At 44.1% G+C, this 25,051-nt stretch overlaps 1 protein-coding gene across 4 annotated transcripts in view; it reads left to right on the forward strand.

The window, feature by feature from the left end:
• The window catches only part of CNTN5 (contactin 5), a 685,915-nt gene that overhangs the window by 618,824 nt on the left and 42,040 nt on the right, over positions 1–25,051 (forward strand). For all 4 annotated transcript variants that reach the window (XM_079973413.1, XM_079973412.1, XM_079973415.1 and 1 more), the window contains 3 exons: positions 11,476–11,596; positions 19,563–19,721; positions 21,488–21,637. In XM_079973413.1, the coding sequence (XP_079829539.1) occupies positions 11,476–11,596; positions 19,563–19,721; positions 21,488–21,637 (430 nt within the window). The remainder of the gene's footprint in view (positions 1–11,475; positions 11,597–19,562; positions 19,722–21,487; positions 21,638–25,051) is intronic.

Genomic DNA, 25,051 nt, shown 5'->3' on the forward strand with positions numbered 1-25,051 from the left:
GCCCATTTCTAGTCACCTACAATCGGTCCAATATAACAACTAGCGATCCTAGATTGGAACCCATTTCAAAAGAGGCCCATGTATTTTGTCGTTGGAATGAGGAGCTTCAATAAGAAGGTTGGGCATGCTTCAGGGCACTCTCTCAGGGTTATTTGCAATGCTGTTTTCTGTGTGCAAGTGGAACAAACTTCGGCTTGTGCAATGGGACTTCACCTTCCTCTCCTCCTCACTGGAGTCTTCTGTGGGCCTTCAAAATCTTCTCCAGAGCATTGGATGCCCCTCCCTAGCAGCTTCTCAGGTAACAAGTAATAATAATAATAACAACCATTAAAGCTTTAGTTAAAGCTATGGTTTTCCCAATAGTGATGTATGGAAGTGAGAGCTAGACCATAAAGAAGGCTGATCGCCGAAGAATTGATGCTTTTGAATTATGGTGCTGGAGGAGACTCTTGAGAGTCCCATGTACTACAAGAAGATCAAATCTATCCATTCTGAAGGAAATCAGCCCTGAGTGCTCACTGGAAGGACAGATCCTGAAGCTGATACTCCAATACTTGGGCCACCTCATGAGTAGAGAAGACTCCCTGGAAAAGACCCTGATGTTGGGAAAGATGGAGGGCACAAGGAGAAGGGGACGACAGAGGACGGGATGGTTGGACAGTGTTCCGGAAGCTACCAGCATGAGTTTGACCAAACTGCTGGAGGCAGTGGAAGACAGGAGTGCCTGGCGTGCTCTGGTCCATGGGGTCACGAAGCGTCGGACACGACTAAACGACTAAACAACAACAAAGCATTCGTGCGCACTCCCCTACCCCTACAACCTGCCCTCCAAGTCTGGCAAGACCCGGCTGAGAGAGAGGGGGGTGCGCAGAAGCTTTTTCAGAACACACACAAAAAACAGAAACAGTAGTATGCTGCCACCACTTCCCTATCTCAGAACAACCCCGCAAAGTGACCTAAGGAAGGAGATTACTCTTCAGCGTTACCGGGCTGCCCCATCCTGCGTCACTTTACCGTGGCACAGAGAGAAATCCAACAGGTTTTGGTAGGCAACTAAGTGGTCAGGTGCTGGTTTAGCTTCCCCAGCAGAAAGGCACAAAAGACAGAAACAGGAAGAAGTCCTTTTTCCAGAATTCATTAAAAAAACAAGATTATTCAAAGGTAAAAGTTGGCACATCTCTTAAAAATCCCAAACAAAAAATAAAAACATTGTTTAATATCACTTGCTACAAAACATACTCACAACAAGAACGACAGTGTGAAACAGAACAGTTCAAAAACACCCTCGGCTTGAAAAGTATTTGTGATGATCAGACGACGTTTGTAGGTTTGCAAGAAGTTCTGTGAGGAGTATTTTTGGAAATATTGTAAAAATGGAAACGGGGGGGATGATAAGTTAAGAGAGGTAAAGGTAATATAAAATTAAAGTAATGCATAAAAAGAGGTTAAGACGGAAGATCATCGGAGGTGCTGATGGAAGTCCAAAAAAAAAAGTGTATTTGTAATAATTTGTGTGGTACGTTTTGTAATTTGTATGTTAAAATTAATAAAAATGTATTTTTTAAAAAAAAAATAATCTGCAGCTAACTCCGCATTCCCCAGCATCAGGGCAAGCCCTCTCTGCCTGACAATGGTCTCACATGGCAAAGTAGGCTAGGTGAGGCGGGCTGCGAATTGCAAGGAGACTGCAGGGGGAGGAAAGTCCAGTACACTCAAGTAATGGGGGATTCCATCCTCGGAATGGCCTTAATGGTGCCCTGGACTCCCAGAAATCTCCCAGAGTCCTTTGCAACAGGCAAGTGTCCATGACAGATGTGCAGGGACACTTGGGCTGACAAACACTGGTGCATAAAGGATGCCCTGAACATGTGTGAAAACCAGTACCCTACCATTTTTGCTTCTTCTTTTTTTACTAGTTTTAACTTTCCAGTTACGGTACTTTTTTTAAAAAAAGTGGAAACTATTCAACTTTAAAATGTCAGGAAGACTAAATGAAGTTCAGTTGCAACAAGGCCCATATGCATAAAATCACTTGTCAGAAAATGCTGCACTAATTAAGTAGTTTTCATGGGATGTGCAATGCTCGCTAAAACGTTCCTTTTCAAACCACAATGCTTTAATTGGAGAATTCCTGCTAAATAAATGCTGTGAGTCATCCTGATGGTGCCTGACGGCTTTGCCAGTGATATGGAAAGCGAAAAAGGACCATTATTTTCAAGACAACTTATACTATGACCTCCTAGTGGTACAGCAATAAAACTGCTAGCACATTTGCAAAGCTAAGCAGGATCTGGTGTAGTTTCAAATTGGATGGGGGACTGCATGTTCAGATTCCTGCATTGCAGGAGTTTGGACTAGATGACTAGGTTATACCACCTTCCATTGTCACTTATGGTTTCCCTGATGACCATGCTCTTCTATGGCAGTTGCTTACCTGTGCTGGCTAGGGTTGATGGGAGTTGCAGGCCAATGACAATAAGAGGTCCACAACTTCCCCACCAATGAGCATGGACACAATCCATCTGTAAAGGCTTTTCCTTTCATTTGCCCCTGCATGCGGACTTCCAACCTGAATCCCACCCAGCCCAGATCCTGTCCAGATCCAGATCCTCTAGCCCAATGGTTGCCATTAATTTGATTGGAATTAATTTTATAAAGAAATTATTTTAGAATGTTTTATTGTTTTACTGTTGTTAGCCGCTCTGAGCCTGGCTTTGGCTGGGGAGGGTGGGATATAAATAATTTTTATTTATTTATTTATTTATTTATTTATTTATTTATTTATTTATACTCCACCCTCCCTGGCCAAGACCGGGCTCAGGGCGGCTAACATCAGGTATAAAAACAATTGATTAAAATACAACTTAAAAACAAGATTAAAATACAACATTAAAATGCAGCCTCATTTCAGTGGAAGCCTAGATCAAAAACTGTTTGGGGGGAGAAAACGTCAAATCTTCATCAAGGCCAACTATCCAGGCTGGTCCTACGTGGGCCAGAAAAGCCAGGGAAGTCCCCAAATAGGGGTTCCATCACAGAAGGAAAAGGAAAGAGGGGGAGGGGATAAGGCTGGTTCCATGTAGTTTTGACCTCCAAAATGACCAAAATAGTCCAGGGAAGGGGTTTCCTGGCCACTATGGTAAAGTAGGAAGAGCCCCAATACAGCATTGGCCCAGCTAGCAAAGCCAACGGTCAGAAATTAAAGGAGTTGTAGTCCAAAACATCTGCATAGCACCATGTTGGCTGCCCTAACGAATAAACCAACTCTTAAAATATAGCCCCATTGACTCTCCTGTATATACCAGACTGTAGCTGGTTAAAACAATAACAAAAATGTATTTATATGCCACTCATCTTACTGGGTTGCTCTAACCATTTTAGGTGGTTTACAAAAAAATTAAAACATCAGACCCAGTAAAGCATCAAACATCAAAACTTCCCTAAACAGGGCTGCCTTCATATGTCTTCTAAAAGTCAGATAGTTCTTTATCTCCCTGACATCTGATGGGAGGGAGTTCCACAGGGCGGGCGCCACTACTGAGAAGGCCCTCTGCCTGGTTCCCTGTAGCTTCACTTCTCAGAGGGAGGGAACTGCCAGAAGACTCTCGGAAATGGATCTCAGTGTTCGGGCTGAACGATGGGGGTGGAGATGCTCCTTCAGGTATACAGAGAAAGAAGGCAGTCTGAACAATATGCTAAATCATATGATTACTGTGTATAGAGTAGGGTTATCAGACATCCCTGGTTCCCGGGGACAGTCCCCAGATTTGCAAAACTGTCCCCGGGAAACGTGGCAGCAGTAGCCTCAGCAGCCTGGAGCCAGCCTGTTAGCACAGTTGGCTCTGGCTGGCTTCAGGAGCTGCTCGCTGCCATGGCGCCCACCATTTTTCCTGTGCCATGGCAGCGAGCAGCTCCTGAAGCCAGCCGCAGCCAACTGCACTACCAGGCTGGCCCCTCCTGTGCAACGGCCACCCGCCCGTGACTCCCGAGCCTCCCCTGATCTGTCAAAACAAAGGAGGAAGGGGGGAAGAGATCAGGGAAGGCTCGGGAGTCATGGGCGGGTGGCACGCCATTGCCCAGTTTTTTTAAAAAAACTGCACATTTATGTTGCACAGGGTGTGAAAGAAGGGCTTTGCACCTTTATACAATATGCATGTGTGCCTGGGCCCAGGGTCTTTTGTCTCAGCATCCCCGCTACTGACTCCCTGTTGCTACTCAGCTTCCAAAAAAAAAAAAAAAAGGGGGGGGTCCCCAGATTCATTGAAAAAAATCTGGTAACCATAGTATAGAGCATGTCATCAATTCATGGCAAAGCCAGATCCATGAACACTCCTGGATGGGTGTCTTTGGGACATGGAAGAACAGTGGTACTTCCTCTTTACTGTTGGCTTCTCTTTCAAGATCTGTGAATAAGAGCAGAATCAAGGGCTGAGGTATTTTTGTTTTGTTTTGCTGAGATATTTCAGAATGCCGGGAGCTGCATTCTTCCAAGTCAGACCATCTAGCTTGGTAATATCTTCACTAATATCCAGGGTTTCAGGTGGAAGTCTCTCTCAGCCCTGGGCTCCTTTGGAAGGAAGGTTGGAAGATATGTTTAATAAATAATATAAACTGAATTCCTGGGTTGAACTTGGGGTGCATGCAAAGTTTATGACCTATGGCCTTGCCGCTCAGAAGGAGGATCGGTCAGAAACATACACATTCAGTGGACACTCCAGCTGAACCCCTTGTTTGTCTTCTGATTTCTAAACATTTCAAGCAAACAACAGCATGCATAATTTTCATTCCACAGAGTGGATCATACAGTTTGCAACCTGCCAAGCAGAGCAGACCCACCAGCAAAGTTGTAGGCAGTGGCGTAGCGTGGGGCAAGGCAAGTAATTTGCACCCCCTAACCCGTGGATTTGCGCCCCCTAACCCTAACCCCCAGATGTTGCGCCCGGTGCGGCCGGCCCCCCCTGCACCCCCCACGCTACGCCACTGGTTGTAGGGCCAGGAATCAGACCCTAGTGGTGAATGGTTGGCACCTGTGGCTATGTTCTCTGCCTAAGAACCATCCTTCCAGATGCATTTTGTTGGAATAAGTGCAAAGGATTCTGTTATATTACTCTTATCTTCCCCCACCTGAAAAACTATTATTCACCCCCTTTCCATCAGTCTCCCATTTAGGTATGTAGGCTGAATACCCATTTGCCTTCCAGAGGAGAACATTAGGATTCGTTCACTGTGAACCTCCTCTCAGAGTGCCAGCTACAGTTTTTTAAAGGAACCAAGGCAATAAAAGCAGACAGTCACTGTATATATATGATACTTTTATTTGCTTTAACAACAAGGCACGCATTAAATGTAAATTATTCTCAGAGGGAAAGGGAAATGTGGACTAGTTTTGGTCTTACCCTTTAACTATCTGTGGTTTTATATCGAAAACATTAATCTTCTCGAATACCCTATATTTCATGGCTAATCAGCGATGTCGTGCTAGACAAGTTGCAAACTTTGCATCCCCAAGCTGGCACCTTGCTAAAGTGAAATATAGTGATTCATCACATCTTCAGAGTTGCAATGAACTAACTGGGTTGAGAAATTCTGAAAGTCTGCAATGGAAGCATGGGAATTGCTGTTCTGTATTTTTCTCGTGCGCAATTGCCTTAGACAAGTGCCAACAGTTCTGTCAGGCTTGATATACCCAAGGAAGAGTTATGTTATTAGTGGAGTATCACCTGTGCGTGAGAGAGTGTTTGTGTGTTTCAACACTTATTCAGAGTTTGAATTTGCCAATTGTCTGTAAATACTAGATCTAAAAGGCGCAATTGAATTCAAAACACTGGTATGAAAAAGTGATTGCATCATCCTATTTTTCCAGCTGGTAGCTTCCACGGATGAGCTATTTATCGTTAAACGGTGTGTTGGGTATGAGAAAGAATACTGCAGATATATAACGTCTTTGCATTATCTGCTTGTTTGCAAATATACAAGCAGAGCACTTTAGAAGCAAGCAAGCCCCTAAAATAGGCAGTGCAACTACTAATCTTGTGACAGATTCATAAAAAAGCAATAGATCCCCTAGGTTTGATCCACCCCAGTTAAAATGCCAACTTCTCTGTTTAGCCCCCTCTGACAAACTGCTTCTCCTTCTGCCACATAGATGTCACCAGTCTTGAACAACTTCCTGCATATAGGTTGTTGATTTAGAAAAATCTAACTAGCCATCCCCTCCCATTGAGGAACTAATTATCCCAGTCCATTATTAAACAATCTGTTCAAACAAAAGAGGGCAAACCATGACATGGGAACTGGATGATCAGGGTTGGAGCCAGCATCAGTTCATGTGATCACAGTGACCAGGGACTCAGCCAGATTGGTAAAGAAAAAGCATTTTATGTGTGTTGTATACAGAACGCGGGTGGCGCTGTGGGTTAAACCACAGAGCCTAGGACTTGCCGATCAGAAGGACGGTGGTTCGAGGCCCATGACAAAGTGAGCTCCCATTGCTCAGTCCCTGCTCCTGCCAACTTAGCAGTTCGAAAGCACATCAAAGTGCAAGTAGATAAATAGGTACCGCTCCGGCGGGAAGGTAAACGGCATTTCCGTGTGCTGCTCTGGTTCGCCAGAAGCGGCTTAGTCATGCTGGCCACAAGACCCAGAAGCTGCACGTCAGCTCCCTTGGCCAATAAAGCGAGATGAGCGCCGCAACCCCAGAGTCGGCCACGAATGGACCTGGGTCACTTTACCTTTACAAATAAATCAACCTAATAAATTTATGGAGAAATGGGTGTCTTTCTGATATGTTAGAATAACAAGTGCAAAGATAATGTAAAGCAATTCTCCCCCCCCCCCCCCGTGCGTGCCCGCACACCAGAATTATTGTGATTTTTTTTGTAAATTTTGTTATCAAGAAAGAATGCAAAAATAAAAATAAATGTGAGATAGGAGGAAGTGATAGAATTTGGTTTAAATGAAGGGTGCATTTTATCAAGGACCCTCCAAAAAGAGGCAAACCATTATTCTAAATATGGGTGTGAAGATCCTGCAACTCTAGTGTAATATGATTCATGAGAATATCAGCAACATTTTAAGAAGTGTATGCTCAAACTGCAGAATATCCAGAAAAGGTTTAGCAGGGTGGTGAACAACCTACACACCAAGTCCTATGAAGAACGGTTGAAAGCGCTGCCATGTTTAGCCTGGGGAAGAGAAGTTTCAGGTCATTATGCTGTTTTTAAATCATTTTCCATAACCAGGTTTCTAGGGATTCCAGACAGTGAATCAGAGAGTTGCAAACTAATAAAGAGAGAGAGATAAAGTACATTTAAAACACACAAAAAACCTCTTTGCAATGGATGGTAATGATAAACTGTAAGTACGGTGTACATTAAGATGTAATTCAGTAAGAAAGTCCCCAGCATCAAGCTCATAATTTTCCCTATTAAATGCTGAAAGGGACAGTGTGTTATTGTGAGTCAATACAGCACAGCGTTTCTAAGAGCTCCGGTTGCAATTTAAGAAGCTTATCATCTGCCACTCTGTAATTTTTTAAAGGAGCAGATAATGACATAGTTATCCTGTCTCGGCTCTAAACAGCACTCTTTTATGGGGCATCGAAAGATGTCGAACTCAGCAGCTTGGCTTACAAGTACAGAAAAATGCTACTGCATTCTCAGTTCACAGCATTAAAACTGGCTTTTCTCATAGCGCCACTCGAATATGTTGTTGTTGTTGTTGTTTAGTCGTTTAGTCGTGTCCGACTCTTCGTGACCCCATGGACCAGAGAATGCCAGGCACTCCTGTCCTCCACTGCCCCCCGCAGCTTGGTCAGACTCATGCTGGTAACCTCGAAAACACTATCCAACCATCTCGTCCTCTGTCGCCCCCTTCTCCTTGTGCCCTCCATCTTTCCCAACATCAGGGTCTTCTCCAGGGAGTCTTCTCTTCTCATGAGGTGGCCAAAGTACTGGAGCCTCAGCTTCACAATCTGTCCTTCCAGTGAGCACTCAGGGCTGATTTCCCTCAGAATAGAGAGGTTTGATCTTCTTGCAGTCCATGGGACTCTCAAGAGTCTCCTCCAGCACCATAATTCAAAAGCATCAATTCTTCGGCGATCAGCCTTCTTTATGGTCCAGCTCTCACTTCCATACATCACTACTGGGAAAACCATAGCTTTAACTATACGGACCTTTGTTGGCAAGGTGATGTCTCTACTTCTCAAGATGCTGTCTAGGCCTGTCATTGCCCTTCTCCCAAGAAGCAGGCGTCTTTTAATTTCGTGGCTGCTGTCACCATCTGCAGTGATCATGGAGCCCAAGAAAGTAAAATCTCTCACTGCCTCCATTTCTTCCCCTTCTATTTGCCAGGAGGTGATGGGACCAGTAGCCATGATCTTCGTTTTTTTGATGTTGAGCTTCAGACCATATTTTGCACTCTCCTCTTTCACCCTCAATAAAAGGTTCTTTAATTCCTCCTCACTTTCTGCCATCAAGGTTGTGTCATCTGCATATCTGAGGTTGTTGATATTTCTTCCGGCAATCTTAATTCCGGCTAGGGATTCATCCAGCCCAGCCTTTCGCATGATGAATTCTGCATATAAGTTAAATAAGCAGGGAGACAAAATGCAGCCTTGTCGTACTCCTTTCCCAATTTTGAACCAGTCAGTTGTTCCATATCCAGTTCTAACTGCAGCTTCTTGTCCCACATAGAGATTTCTCAGGAGACAGATGAGGTGATCAGGCACTCCCATTTCTTTAAGAACTTGCCATAGTTTGCCATGGTCGACACAGTCAAAGGCTTTTGCATAGTCAATGAAGCAGAAGTAAATGTCTTTCTGGAACTCTCTAGCTTTCTCCATAATCCAGCGCATGTTTGCAATTTGGTCTCTGGTTCCTCTGCCTCTTCTAAATCCAGCTTGCACTTCTGGGAGTTCTCGGTCCACATACTGCTTGAGCCTTCCTTGTAGAATTTTAAGCATAACCTTGCTAGCGTGAGAAATTAGTGCAATTGTGCGATAGTTGGAGCATTCTTTGGCACTGCCCTTCTTTGGGATTGGGATGTAGACTGATCTTCTCCAATCTTCTGGCCACTGCTGAGTTTTCCAAACTTGCTGGCATATTGAGTGTAGCACCTTAACAGCATCATCTTTTAAAATTTTAAATAGTTCAGCTGGAATACCATCACTTCCACTGGCCTTGTTATTTGCAGTGCTTTCTAAGGCCCATTTGACTTCCCTCTCCAGGATGTCTGGCTCAAGGTCAGCAACCACACTACCTGGGGTATATGAGACATCCGTTTCTTTCTGGTATAATTCCTCTGTGTATTCTTGCCACCTCTTCTTGATGTCTTCTGCTTCTGTTAGGTCCTTTCCACTTTTGTCCTTTATTATGGAAATCTTTGTACGAAATGTTCCTTTCATATCTCCAATTTTCTTGAACTGATCTCTGGTTCTTCCCATTCTATTGCTTTCCTCTATTTCTTTGCATTGCTTGTTTAAGAAGGTCTTCTTGTCTCTCCTTGCTATTCTTTGGAAATCTGCATTCAATTCCCTGTATGTTTCACGATCTCCCTTGCATTTTGCTTGCCTTCTCTCCCCCGCTATTTGTAAGGCCTCATTGGACAGCCACTTTGCTTTCTTGCATTTCCTTTTCATTGGGATGGTTTTCGTTGCTGCCTCCTGTATAATGTTACGAGCCTCCATCCATAGTTCTTCAGGCACTCTGTCCACCAAATCTAAATCCTTAAACCTGTTCCTCACTTCCACTGTGTATTCATAAGGGATTTGACTTAGATTGTATCTTACCGGCCCAGTGGTTTTTCCTACTTTCTTCAGTTTAAGCTTGAATTTTGCTATAAGAAGCTGATGATCTGAGCCATAGTCAGCTCCAGGTCTTGTTTTTGCTGACTGTATAGAGCTTCTCTATCTTTGGCTGCAGAGAATATAATCAATCTGATTTCGATGCTGCCCATCTGGTGATGTCCATGTGTAGAGTCGTCTCTTGTGTTGTTGGAAAAGCGTGTTTGTGATGACCAGCTTGTTCTCTTGACAGAACTCTATTAGCCTTTGCCCTGCTTCGTTTTGATCTCCAAGGCCAAACTTGCCAGTTGTTCCTTTTATCTCTTGACTCCCTACTTTAGCATTCCAATCCCCTATAATGAGAAGAACATCCTTCTTTGGTGTCACTTCTATAAGGTGTTGTAAGTCTTCATAGAATTGGTCAATTTCAGTTTCTTCAGCACCAGTAGTTGGTGCATAAACTTGGATTACTGTGATGTTAAAAGGTCTGCCTTGGATTCGTATCGAGATCATTCTATCATTTTTGAGATTTCATCCCAGTACAGCTTTTGCCACTCTTTTGTTGACTATGAGGGCCACTCCATTTCTTTTATAGGTTTCTTGCCCACAGTAGTAGATATGATGGTCATCCGAACTGAATTCACCCATTCCCGTCCATTTTAGTTCACTGATGCCCAGGATGTCAATATTTATTCTTGCCATCTCATTTTTGACCACCTCCAACTTACCCATGTTCATGGTTCTTACATTCCAGGTTCCTATGCAATATTTTTCTTTACATCATTGGACTTTCCTTTCGCTTCCAGGCATATCCGCAACTGAGCGTCCTTTCGGCTTTGGCCCAGCCGCTTCATCAGCTCTGGATCTACTTGTACTTGCCCTCCGCTCTTCCCCAGTAGCATGTTGGATGCCTTCCGACCTGAGGGGCTCATCTTCCAGCGTCATAACTTTTATATGCCTGTTGTCTTTGTCCATGGAGTTTTCTTGGCAGGGATACTGGAGTGGCTTGCCGGTTCCTCCTCCAGGTGGATCACGTTTGGTCAAAACTCTCCACTATGACCTGTTCATCTTGGGTGCCCTGCTCGGCATAGTTCATAGCTTCTCTGAGTTCTTCAAGCCCCTTCGCCACGGCAAGGCAGTGATCCATGAAGGGGCACTCGAATATACATAATAATAAATAATCATAATCACGGGCTGATGGGTGAATAGAGCTCCAGTCTAAATATAGCAGTCAGTTCCCTCCCTGTTATCTCGTTCCAACTCTCTGAGCCTCTATGCTCAAATATAGATGGGGAAGAATTCAGTTCAGTTCACAGCTGAAGGCAAATCTGCCTAGTCTGAATTTTCCAAAACAATATGAGAACTGAAGCAAAGCCTTCCTTTGGAATTTGCACTTCTCCGAATTTTGTGATGTGTTTCACCAGCCAAGTGACTGGTCCAGGGTGAACCAAGAGGTTTGTGTTTGAGTTGAGATTTGAACCCCAGTTTTTCTAGGTCCTGCTCCAAAACTTTAGACCACTAGGTGTCTGTAACGTGTGTTGGAGGGCAGGGTCACTGCCATCAGTGTGTTAAGTTGGAGATTGGAATAAGGACTTCCAGAATTCCCAGTCAAAGCTGTTTCCCCATTTTACAAAGAAAGATTTGTGATGTTTTTTAAGCAGGTGCTATTGTATTGCTTTTTCCTTTCTTTCCAGCAAGCGTCCTCTGCAGATTTAATGATCAGGAACATTCTTCTGATGCATGCTGGGAGATATGGCTGCAGGGTACAGACCACAGCAGACAGTATATCAGATGAGGCAGAACTTCTTGTGAGGGGTGAGTATACTAATAGCAGCGTTTGAGGACACGATAAACATAAATGATCCTGCAAAGGCATTTCAAGGCATTCTTGCCTTGTGCTTGGCTCGTTCCTTCTCTTTTGTATGTATCATTTACGTGACATTTTCCCTTTCACAATTTTTGACTCTGCAAACAAGAAGCACGTGGTCAGAGTTTGCAAAGGCTGGTGACGAACAAAATAAAAACTGACAGAGGTGATAACTTTAAAAGTCTCGGTGATCACACGGGAAACTCAAATGTCTGGTAGACGTAGAGATCAGTTATATTGATAATCTCACCTTTTCTTTTGGAGAGAGCTTCTGAAAAACATTGCTCATCCTTCGGAATGATTTTTGGTTACAAAAAGTAGATTCTAGCTATAAACATGCACATTAAAGACTCAAAAGGAAGAAATTCCATTGGCCACTTTCAACAATCTTCCCTCTAGTTACCGGAATAACTGGGTAAATAGACACCATACCAAACCACACTGGAAACATTAGATTACATTTATGTGCCACATTTATCTTCAAAGGAACTCAAGATCAGGGGTCAGCAAACTTTTTCAGCAGGTGCCGGTCCACTGTCCCTCAGACCTTGGGGGGGGCCAGACTATATTTTGAAGGAAAAAAATTATGCAAGAGCACCACAAGCCTCAGTGGCTGCTTACCTGTGTCTTGCAAGCGGCAGGGGCTGGCGGTGGCAGCAGCAGCGGCACAATGAGCGGTGGAAAGGACTCCCGAGAGGGACTGCTTAAAATGGCAGCCACTCAAGTGCAGATGCTACTGGCACCAACAAAGCCCAACCCCCTTCCTCCTCTAGGCAGGGCAGGTAGAAGCCAGGAGGAGGGAGGGAAGAGGCTCAGCTGCCGTGAGAAGGAGAGTAAGAGAGAGGGAAAGAAAGTGTGCACTGGCAGTCCATGCAGTGATTCCCAGACCATGCGCGGGCTGGATCAAGAAGGCAATTGGGCCTGATCCAGCCCACGGGCCTTAGTTTGACTATCCATGCTCAAGATGGTGTACATGGTTCTCCTCGTCCCCATTTCATCCTTACAACTCTGTGAGGTAGGTTAGGCTGAGAGATGAGACAGAACTCTTGGCCACACTGAAGTAGGCTGCCAATGGAGGTTAGCTGAGCCAGGAATGGTCTGGCAGAGGGACAGCTCCACCTCATTCATAGTGATGAATTAGGGACAGGGTATGTTTCTCTACCTATCATTTCTGGATTTTGACCTTAATGCGCTTGGATAAAACTTGCAAGGTTTTTTGATCCAACATCCTGACACTTTTCCACCACCAATTAATGAAATATCAGCTCTAGTCCCACTCTTTCAATACTTTAAAATTCTGGGTCACATAGGGTTTTCAGGTCTCCAGCTTGTCAAAGACTCATGGAGCAATGGACCGTAGTGTTTTGGCTCCGGACATGCGACATCACCATGCTTGAAATATTTTTGACACGCTGGCAGGGGAAAATATCAGGGATTAGCAGTAGAAAGATGAAACTGGAAATGTGAAGGCCAAGGAAAAAGAATTGTGAAATTAAGGTGGGAAGAGATATTGCAGGGGTCACATTAAGGGGGTTCTTTTTAATCTCTAAATTTCCACTGAAAAAATGTTTTGGATCTTCTGCAATATTTTTGTTTTCAGAATATACAGGGTATACAGAAGTAGGTATACAGCTGAATCAATGGAATTCAGCACAACAGATTATATGGGTAGACATAAATGACACATGACAAAGTGGCTAGTAAATTTCAGACTGGCATTGGAAAGAATAGTGGAGTCAGATAAAAGGATTGTTTTTTCTTTACTGATGTTGCGAGTGATGACAGCAAACTTGAGTCAAGAACAAAGGAAGTGGATTCTAAAGCAGTTTATCTACTTTTGGGGCCACCCTGTATAATGTTTCAAAGGAATGCTGCTGCAAAACTCTGAGACCCAAGATGTTGTTGTTGTTGTTGATGATGATGATGATAAGTTACCTGCCCTTTACTCTGAGATCCTAAGATTCAAAAGTCATCATCTGATGGCCCTGAGGTTTAAACTTGGCACCCAGTGAATGGTCTCCAAAGTCTGGCAAGATCTAATCTATCACCACACTTCCAAAACTATGAAAGCCCTGTGTTGTTTTCTCTCTCTAATCTTTTGTAACAGAAGTGAGCTTGCTATTTGTTTATCTTCGAGTACTGAATGTGAATGTAGGAAATATTGGGAGTATTAGAACTGTTACATTCATATGCTCTATTAACGCTCTATTTGAAGTCAAAATTATGACAGACTGTGCTACATAAATCCATTTCATATATCCTGGGCTTATTATGTTCTGCTTTTCTGGAGGTGGAAGCAAAGGAACTATTATGATATCAGCTTCACAAGTGTTAAATTGCCTCTGTCAAAGTCTGCGGCAGACAGTATCACCTATCAAACTGGGTTTGTTAAGGAATAGCAATTTCTTCGCCTTACCAACATTTCTTTATTTTATATTTGCACTCCTACCGCATGGCCTTAAAAGCCCTCAGATCTGCTTGAACATAAAAAAAGTAAAGCACCAATTTTGTAAAAATCAAATCTATTAAATCTGCACTACCTCAACTGTGCAATCAGCTCCATGGATTCCCTGGGGAACATCAGGTGTTGTAGCATAAATGAAGTTAAGGGAGTGAAGATTTTGGCAGCAGCAGATTGGAGACCACTAGGAACCTTTTGCACAGGCAGAATATATACATACGTATATATATATATATACACACACACACACCCCTATATATATGCCCTCAAAATAACAAGCAAGCAATATCACTAGGGAGGGTAAACCTGTCAGTTTCAATTTATTTTTACACTGCTGTGTTCTTCTTAATAAGAAATGGTCTACTATATTCTGAAACACTGGCAGTTTTTAGACCATTTTTAAGGGTAGCCTTAAAAATCTTCTTCTACTTGACCTTATGTGACATATGAGGAATTATTTCCTCTTTTTTGTATTTATGTAAAAAAAATTCCATTTTAATCCTGATTCGCCAAATTTTAATAAAACCTTAACAATGAAAAAGAATGAAAAATGAACACTGGCAGCCAAAGCTCTATCATACAGCAACCTTTCAGTCGTCCTGCTTTTCTGCTAGACCATTTCGTAACAAACATACAAAACTGCTTCACAGCATGTGAAAGACTGAGCTGCGTTTCCCAAACTCGTTTTCTGTTTCGGCATCACCACTTCTTATGTTTATCCTTCTTTGAATCCTAGTGCAAATTGATTTTTGTGGGGGATTTTTCTTCTTCTTCTTCAGGAACAGGGGTGCAAAAATAATGACTCCAAGCACACCACGCTATTCACATAGACTTGAGATGTTTATGGCAGTGAGAGAAGATACTTGCCTCAAGCACAAGGAGGCAATCGAGTGTCGCTCCCTGTCACCGATGGATTAGTCCAATTCTTGGTTCTGATCCCGAAGCAAATTTTCCATTCCTAATGGCACTCACGCCTGCCAGCTTTATTTATTTGAGCCTCTCAGCTGCTTCCTGTGTGTTTCAGTTGGCATGAATGTAGAGTGAGATGTAAAAACACACACACACATATATACAACTTGGCTTTTTTTAAAAAAAGAATATAACTGGCAGTGCTTATCAGTGTTTCTCATTTTAATTCAAATGGAATATATAGGTGGAATATATGAAACTGCCTTATCCTGGCCAGACCATTGGCTAATCTTTTTTTTCTTTTCTTATAAATATTTTTTTATTAATTTTCAATTACATATATCCAATTTAAGCCACATTCTAACATTACCAAATTACAATTACAATTCAAAATAAACCAACTGATAAGCCAATTATACTTTTTAGATGGCCTCCCATGTGTTAGATTTCAAGGTAAGATAAATTCGTTTAATTTTGCTTCTGAAATCTTATTTAATCCAATTACATTTCAGTCTTAACCTTGATCCATCCCTGACAGCAGCCTTCCAGGGCTTCTGGTTGAGGGATGTCCTATTTGGAGACACCAGAGATCAGCGGGAGGGGGAGCAACAATGCTCCCCTGGCTTTCCACTTGGAGGTCGCTTCCCCCAATATTTTTGCAAGTTGGCCCCTTTCTCCCTCCCTCCCTTGGGCAGACACCTCCCCTCTAGCTGGGCACCCCCCTCTTTCCCCTGCTTGCCTCCAAGCTTTTGGTGACATCTCCAAGCATGTCTGATTTGGAGCAGCTGAGAAGAAGCATGCGGGCAGGCTGGCTGGCCAGTAGGAGAGACAGCTTGATTGTGTACTGTGATATTCTAAAAGATTGTTGAATATGACTTTAGAAATCGTTCCATTTCTAAGTTATGTTTTATTCTGACGTTTTGTATTGGATCAGATTGTTGTAAGGTGTGTGTTCTCTGTTGTATATCTTGTTGCTGCCAACCGCCTTGTGGTATAGTAATATAGAAAGGTGGCATACAAATTAAAAGTGAAATGAAAATGAGAAAATGGTAGGAGAGGCAAGCGGGAGGAGGCAGGTAGAAGCTTTTTGTGCAGGGGGTGAGGGGAAGAAGAAGAAGAAGAAGAAGAAGAAGAAGAAGAAGAAGAAGAAGGGGAATTTGGATTTGATATCCCGCCTTTCACTCCCCTTAAGGAGTTTCAAAGTGGCTAACAATCTCCTTTCCCTTCCTCCCCCACAACAAACACTCTGTGAGGTGAGTGAGGCTGAGAGACTTCAGAGAAGTGTGACTGGCCCAAGGTCACCCAGCAGCTGCATGTGGAGGAGTGGAGACGCGAACCCAGTTCACCAGATTGCAAGTCTAGTGCTGTTAACCACTACACCACACTGGCAAGAGGGCAAGGCCTAAGGAGAGGCCTGTGCCCAGTTGTAAATGACAGATGAAGGTGCACTCTGCAGAAGAGCAGGGAGTTTGGGAGAAGTGCAGGTGGGGGGGGCAGCCCCCCCCCAATATTTTCTTCCCCATCCCCAAATATCCACGTATGGCTCTGGGCAGCCTCTTTCAGTTTCACATTCTTGTTCAGCACACTTTTCTTTCAAGGCTGAACTGTGTGATGGCACATTTGCTTATCAGGTTTGCTTAAAAGGTACCTTATCACTTGAGCCCTGTCTAAAATGGAAGCTCCCTTTATTTGCTTTGCAAACACCGCTCATGGAGCATTAGATGCAAGCTCAGAATTGGCATTCCATGTCTATCCTCTGCACTCCATGTGCCTGACTGTATTATGGGTTGTGTCACCGCAGTCCCTGTCCCTCTCACCCAGAGCTCCCATAACAACTAGTCACGACCTCTTTCAGATTGTTCTGCTTAAATGCGCGAACTCTAAAGGAAGCTGCCGCTCTCTCCGCCTCCCCTTGCTAACGCATAGAGATTTCAATATTGTTTCAGCAAATTCACTGTCAAGAGCCTGACGGGTGTAATCTTTTCGGCTCTCTATGGGGCTAAAATTGTACCTTGCATAACTGTCCGGCGCTGTCTATTATGACCAAGATTACAGCGTATGCAGAGATGCAAAAATAAAAGCCACCAGCCGCTTCTGGAGATAACCTACTGGCACATAACAAAGAGACTTTCTTGTCTGAGGAGTTGGTGCTTTAACTAAAAAAAAAAAAATCAACCTAATTTATGAGGTGGCCTGGAGTTCCTTCCCTTCATGCACATTGCTCAAAACTGCAAACATCATATATTTTTTATCGTGTGTCGCTGCTGGTGTCCCAGGTGGCAGCAGTTGTAACTGTTCCTTCCAGTCAAGGCTTTAGCCTCAGTCATTCATGCTTTGGTAAACTCTCCTATTGATTATAGCGACATGCTTCACCTGGGGTTACTTTTTAAGACGGTTTGGAAACTTCAGCTAGTGTAGAAGGCTGAGACTTTTGATAAGGACAGACTTCAGGAAGCCCATGCTCCCTATTCTAGCTCAGCTACACTGGCTGCAGGCAGCCATACTTGAGGACTTCATTTCATCCACATTTTTAGTAAACCATTTTATTTTATTTTTGTGCCTGCTAAAAACATTCTTGTTTAGACAAGCCTTCCCAGATGCTTAGAAAGTCAAGGAGATTTTAATCTGTTTTGGTATTTTAACTTTTGTTATGTTTAAAGTACGGCTGTGATTTTTTCTCCCTTTTATTGCTTTATCTTTTTCTAAAACCACTTTGAGGTTTTTTACAATCAAGAAGATTATAAATTTTATGGAATGAATGAATGAATGAATGAATGAATGAATGAATGAATGAAGCAGCCTAATTCAAACTTTCCCAACAGATCAGAATGCTCCCCCTGCTTCGGGGGGTACTTCTTCAACTTTTGTGATACGGTGGATCACGTACTGCTGTTTTTTCTTGCTTTCTTAACAGAGACTTGTATAAAGAGTTAATAATAAAGGGTTAATCATTGTGATCTCTGCCAGTGCATCCAGCCACTTATGTGACTTTCTGCTTGCAGATCAAGGCAAGTTGATTGCGGCTAAAACTGCAAAAAAAAAAAATAATAATTAGCAAGCACCACTAAAATAAGGACAACAACAATGCCCTGAGTTTTCAATTGTGGGATCTCACCAGATCCCGGAAACCACTGCTGCAGCTGCTTCTCCTCACTTCTCCAGCAGTGAGGAGGGGAGAGCAATTGTAGTTGTACCAGAAAAGTGAGAAGTGGCAGCAATGGTGGCTTCTGGTGAAATCTCTCAAGAGCCCCAAAGGAGCTCACAAGAGCTCTGCAAGATGTTGTGGAGCACTTGGCAAGGTGTTGCCAGAAGCCAGCACTGCTTCTCCTCAGGGTACCACCTCTGGGATCCCACCACCCAAGGTGACTGTCTCAGTCTGCCTCATGGATGGGATGGCTCTGTCTCCACATTTCTGATTCCCAATAACTGGCATACCTTAACAATAGTGATGGCCAGAATCTTGGATGGTTTTGACAGAGAATTACCATATTTTTCGTTCTATAGGACGCACATTTTCCCCTCCAAAAATTAAGGGGAAATGTGTGTGCGTCCTATAGAGCGAATGCAGGCTGCGCTGCTAAGCCCAAAGCCAGAACAGGAAGACGGAGCACTGCGGAGCGCTCCGTCTCGCTGCTCTAGCTTGGGGATGGCTGCGCGCACAGCCTCTCCAGGGCAGCGGGGTGCCTTCACCGCGCTGTCCTGCAGAAGCTAGCAAGGCTGTTCCCAAGCCAGAACAGCGAGACGGAGGGCTCCATCTCGCTGCTCTAGCTTGGGGACGGCTCCGTGCAAAGCCTCTGCAGGGCAGCGGGGCGCTGCGCTCCAAAGGCTTCAGGGATCTTTGAGGCTGGCAGTGGAGGAAAGCAGCGCTTCCCCCCACCGCCAGCCCCACAAGCTCTGGTGAATGTACCTTGAACGCACCTTGTTTTAGAGGGGGAGAACAAGAAAAAATTTCCCTTGTTCTCCCCCTCCTATGGTCCTGTGCGTCCTATGGTCCGGTGTGTCCAGTGGAGCGAAAAATACGGTAGACACATTCAAGGAAGTTAACAGCTACTAGCTAAAGATGGAGGGCACAAGGAGAAGGGGATGACAGAGGGTGAGATGGTTGGACAGTGTTCTCAAAGCTACCATCATGAGTCTGACCAAACTGCGGGAGGCAGTGGAAGACAGGAGTGCCTGGCGTGCTCTGGTCCATGGGGTCACGAAGAGTCGGACACGACTAAACGACTAAACAACAACAACAATGGCTGTATTCCATATCCACTATTGGGGGCAGTCATTATTGGCTTTCGTCTGTCTCGAGAGACAATGGCATTCACTGAAAACCACAAGAGGGGTGATTGCTGTGGCGCCCAAGTCCTCTTTGAAAGTTTCCCACAAACATCTGGTTGGTCGCTGTGGGCACAGGATGTTGGCCTAGTTGGGCCACTCGCCTGATCCAGGAGGACTTTTTTATGTTCGTAATATGGATTAATTAATGAAGTGTAATGTGAGTGCGATCCTAGATGGTTAGCAATAGGCATTTCAAAGTAGTACATTGCTTTCAGGTCCGCCTGGGCCTCCAGGGATTGTGATTGTTGAGGAGATCACGGAGACCACGGCAACACTTTCATGGACCCCGGGAGCAGACAACCACAGTCCTATCACCTCCTACAATCTTCAAGCACGGAGTCCATTTTCACTTGGTTGGCAGACAGTGAAAACAGGTGAGAGTTTTTCTGTGTGTGTGTTTTTAATGACATAGAAATTAAGAAACTTGAAACTGAGCTACAACGTTTTAGCGATTACTTGCTTAGTTCAATCAGTTAAAAATATTTTCATCGACTAAAGGGATAAGCCCGTGTGTGTGTGTGTGTGTGTGTGTGTACTCTTCTAAGGCTGACCTTCCTGTGTGAGTGAAAATAGGGGTCTTCATAGAGTTGTAGAATTGTAGAACTGGAAAGGATCATCTCATCTAGTCCAACCCCCTGTGACAGAAGAATCTCAATTAAAGCTTCCATGACAAATGACCATTCAACTTCTGCTTAAAAACCTCCAGTGAAGGAGAGTCTACCACATCTTGTGGGAATCCATTCCACTGTCAAACAGCTCTTACTTTCAGAAAGTTCTGTCTGATGTTTAGTCGGAATCTCGTATCTTGTAACTTAAAGCCACTGGGTCCTACCCTCTGGGTCCTACCCTCTGGAGCAGGAGGAAACAAGCTTGCTCCATCTTCCATGTGACAACCCTTCAGATATTTAAAGGTGGCAATCATATCACCTCTCAGTCTCCTCCTTTCCAGGCTAAATGTGATGATTTTGATCCAAACTTAACCATACTTGGAGCAGACCCATTGATATCAATGACACGTAAGTTAGTCGTGTTTAGGGATTGGTGGATTAGCCCATTTCACATTGGTGTCAGCCTCACCTGCTTTCAGGCATAGGTCCACTCCCCCTTTTTTGCAATTTAGTTGTATAGCATCAGCTCCAGTGGGATTCTTGTCATCACCCTCTGGGAAGAAAGAATGATGGTGACAGCACTGAGAGCTTCACTGCTCCTACTGTGCCACCAAACTGAATCACAAAACCAGCAGCTTTAAAAATTGTAAAAGAGAAAGGGGGGCGATTTTAGAAGGAAAAGGATAAGAAGACACACACATACAATTGTAGGCCTCCTTCCCTGCCTCCCAATTAATTCTCCCTAGAATCAATTAAACCCCTCTCCTTCTAGAATCATAGAGTTGGAAGAGACCACAAGGGCCATCGAGTCCAACCCCCTGCCAAGCAGGGGGTTTCATCTCAGAGGTTATCCCTTAAATTCCCTCCTAAATTTGGTCAACCCCCCCACAAAATGAAAGGGTTTAAGGTCAGTGAGAAAGAGGAGGATTGGTTTGAGAAGATATTGAATTATTTGGGTAGGTTTGAACCATTTGGGGCAATTAAAATGTTAAAAGTTAAATAAACCTTGTGGATGGAGGAGTCTTAACGTATATAAAATTGTACATATGGTTGATTTGAATATGCTATTATTGATTATGTATACCCAATGTATCAGCCACCTGGGGGGTTTCATTGTTTGTGTTTTGGTTGCTGGTAAAAAATATTAAACAGATAAAAAACCCCCACAAAAGAAGGCTAGCTTTCATTTAAGTCAATATTTAAATACTAATTTTATCTCAGAGGACATTCTTAAATGTATGTTTTTAAAAAAAAAACTGAAAATAGTACTTAAATCTGTATTTTTTACACATTTTAACAAGAGCTGCAATGCAACATTTGAAAAAGTTTGAAATCTATTAGTTTTTGAGCTGCAGGTTTTGTCTGAGAGGTGACCTTGCTTAGGAATTTGCAACTGTTGGGTTCTTCAGGCATCCCCCAGTTGCCCTACTGACAGCAGCCAGTTCCCCCAACTTCAGTTTAGCAACACTGGGAGAAGTTGTTTATGGATTGTGCTGCTTTAATGAGTCACTCTGCTTACTGGTTCTTTGTAGTTCCAGAAAACATCAGCGGTGACATGGAGTCTGCCATGGCTGTCGAGCTGAACCCGTGGGTGGAATATGAATTCAGAGTTGTCGCAACCAACAAAATTGGGACTGGAGATCCAAGCGCGCCCTCTAGAGTGATCCGGACCAAGGAAGCAGGTGAGAGCTTTGATGGGAAACAAGAACTTTGAAATGACTGTGATACATAGGCTGTGCTCACACGTGGGGTTTGTTGTGCTACTTTTACTGTTTATAATGCTACAGATTCTGTCGAGACCCCCAACATTCCTTATCCACCGCAGTACCCATGTTGCATTATGGGACTGTGGCTTTTTAAAATCAATATGCCACGAGTAACGAGATCAATAGCGGGAGTTGCTTTGAGGGCACGAAAGGTGGAACACAGATATTTTTATCAGAAGGTAACGTGTGAAATGTTTTCTGAACTGTGAGGCTCCAAAACGTAGTTGGGCAAGGCAGGTAAGCCTGCAGAGTATTCCTTCAAAAACTGGCTCATGCGTTGGCGGCTTCCAAATAATACGTTGTTGCTTTAATAAATTTATATTAGATTTTAACAGTTGGTTTCATTCAATTAGCTTTGCTCTCGTTCCTAGACAATTACGCACTTGATACATTGAAATGCAGCACATTCTGGCTTGCCTGCTTATCGGTGTGACGTATTAACAAGGCGTTAGTAACTCAAGGCTGGTTTTTACGATGTGCCTGCCATGTAGAAACTCCCGGAAACCTACTTTCGTGTGGTCGAGAGCTCCCTGTGCAAAAGCTGCTCGCCCCTGTCATGCTATTCTTGTTTTCTGGGTTATATTTTTTTTCAAAACTTGCTTTATGTTTTCTGTTCTTGATTATGTTGGGGCGTTTGTTTTTCATTTAGCTGCACTGATTTTTGCTTCATGTATTTCTATCCTGGAGAATGGTCCTGAAGTTCCCATGAGTCTATTCTACTGTTCAAACAAAGCAGATCTGGAAGGGACTATAGGAAGCTGCCTAGTCAGATAACTGGTCCATCTATCTCAATACTCCCTACACTGACCAGCAGCAACAATCCAGGATTTCAAGACAGGGTCCCCCAACCCACCCCAGGTACTACCTGGAAATGCCAGGGATTTTGCTTAGGACCTCTTAGGTAATATTTGTCATAGGAAAATCCTTGGGCTTGCTTGGATTGTCAAACAAAGACACCAGCCAAGAATCCAGGAGCAAAACAGCAGCCTGTAGGCCTGAACTTTATTTAAAAGACTGTTGCAACAGGACTTCCGCCCACCACATGGAAGAAGCCTTGAGCAAAGGATGGCTCTAGCTTTTATAAATTTTCCTTTATACCCATAACACCCTTAGTGTAGCGGCAGCAAGACGCGTACACGTACAGTCAATTAAAAGTTGGTTTTATTCCAAAAAAAACCATGCCACTTGTCCAGAGCTCTCTGCCCCTGTGACTTATGGCTACCCTGATGATGACTCAACTAAATCCTCAGCATTGTTCCTCTTCCTCCGGAAACAACACGTGAAAACGAATCTCTTCTGTCGCTTCTGTGATGTCAATTTCCCCTTTTCTTGTACCCCTCCTCTTCTGCATTCTTGCACGCTGATAGGTTTGCAAACTGGCTCGGACAAGCTATCATCTGCTATGTCCTGTGCTTCTCTGGGCTGCGAACTCACCCCTTTCCTTTCCTCTGATCTTCCCATAACAAACCTCCCTTCGTCCCCTGGGCGGCTGTCCACGTCTGGCAGCTGCTGATGTTCGCTTGCTGGCTCCAGCCTGACACTTAGTGAAGCACAATGCATACTGTGGAGGGACGCGGGTGGCGCTGTGGGTTAAACCACAGAGCCTAGGACTTGCTGATCAGAAGGTCGGCGGTTCGAATCCCCACGACGGGGTGAGCTCCCGTTGCTCGGTCCCTGCTCCTGCCAACCTAGCAACTCGAAAGCACATCAAAAGTGCAAGTAGATAAATAGGTACCGCTCCGGCGGGAAGGTAGACGGCATTTCCATGCGCTGCTCTGGTTCGCCAGAAGTGGCTTAGTCATGCTGGCCACATGACCCGGAAGCTGTACGCCGGCTCCCTCGGCCAATAAAGCAAGATGAGCACTGCAACCCCAGAGTCGGTCACGACTGGACCTATTGGTCAGGGGTCCCTTTACCTTTACTATATGTCACATTATGGGAGGGCGTTTCTGGCAGAAACCAGATCATCAAGTCTGCCTCCATCTCTCCCTTGCCCTTCACCTCACACCCATCAAGTGATACAAAGGAAATACTTACAAGTTCCTGGGTTTCCTGGTCAGGTAATCATACTTCTTTGTCCTGACTGAGAACCTAATCCATTTCTGAATGCTCTGCTGTTGTCCACAGGATGACTACCTATCTGTCACCCATTTGACAGTGATCATCTCTTGTGCAAGAGGCTGCTGAGTACGTGATCCCAGGTTTCAGAGATTATGGCTATCTCTACCCATTTCCCAAGTTCCCCCTTTGATAGCCATCTTTTCCCTGTGTAAAATGAAGTTGGAATGGTGTCAATCCGACGTAGGGCTGATTTTATATGACTATTTGAAGGTTTTGCTGCACAAGGGAAGGTGAATACTATGTAACCTGGAACAAGATACAAAGTAGCAAAACCGTGGTGGTTTTATGGAGATATTTACAAAATTGAATGGTGCTGGTTTGGGGGAGGGTCTGGGAGTGCAGTGTCCCGTTTAACTGGAAACAACACCCCCAACCTTTATAAAAATTCTGGTAAGGCACTCAATGCTAGTCCTACTCCTAGTAGATCCACTGAATTTAATGAGCATTGCTAACTTCCAATGGGTCTACTCTGAGTAGGATACAACCCTCTGCATGCTCTGCCACTGAGGTATGGCACTTCCCCAACCTGCTCCCTCCCTGGATGGAGAGCAGAATTTATATGTTAAGAAATTATAAATATCCTGAACCTCCCCAGAATTCTTCAGCCTTGCTGTTCGACTATAGCTCCCGCATCCCTGACCTGACTGTCACTAGTGGAGGCAATAGTCCAGCAACAAGAAGACCGAAGGTTAAAGAACACTGAGCTACACCAGTTCTGAAGCAAGCCGGTCACCTGACTCACATATATTTTGCGAAGCTATTTGCAGATGTCACAAGCAGGGTAAAGGCTCTTCAAGACCAGTCCAGAGCTGTCGCTGTAACACAGGAGTAGCTCACAGATGTCACTGAACTACAACTCCCAACAGCCCCAGCATGCATGGCCACAAATGCTGTTAAAAAAGGAGGTTTGGTTTTTCGCACCCGAAAGGGTTCTGCTGGTGTGGTTTTGGGGATACCTGGCAGTTACAGAGAGCTTCTGCCTCTTCTTACCTTTTTGACTACAGCCACTCCTTGCACGTTTTGCTCCATTACAGTCTAATGGGAAAGAAGGAAAAACGAGATAAAAAATACATGAGCGCCTTCTCAGAGATGCATGTTTGGAAAAGCTTTTACCACCCACGTTATGACTTAGATGGTTTCCCCCACGACATATGGGCTCACTCGGTCAAACAGAAACAGTCTGGCTGCTCCTCTGATTAGCCAGGCAGC

Source organism: Podarcis cretensis (assembly GCF_951804945.1).
Source record: "Podarcis cretensis genome assembly, chromosome: 4".
Classification (NCBI taxonomy): Eukaryota; Metazoa; Chordata; class Lepidosauria; order Squamata; family Lacertidae; genus Podarcis; species Podarcis cretensis.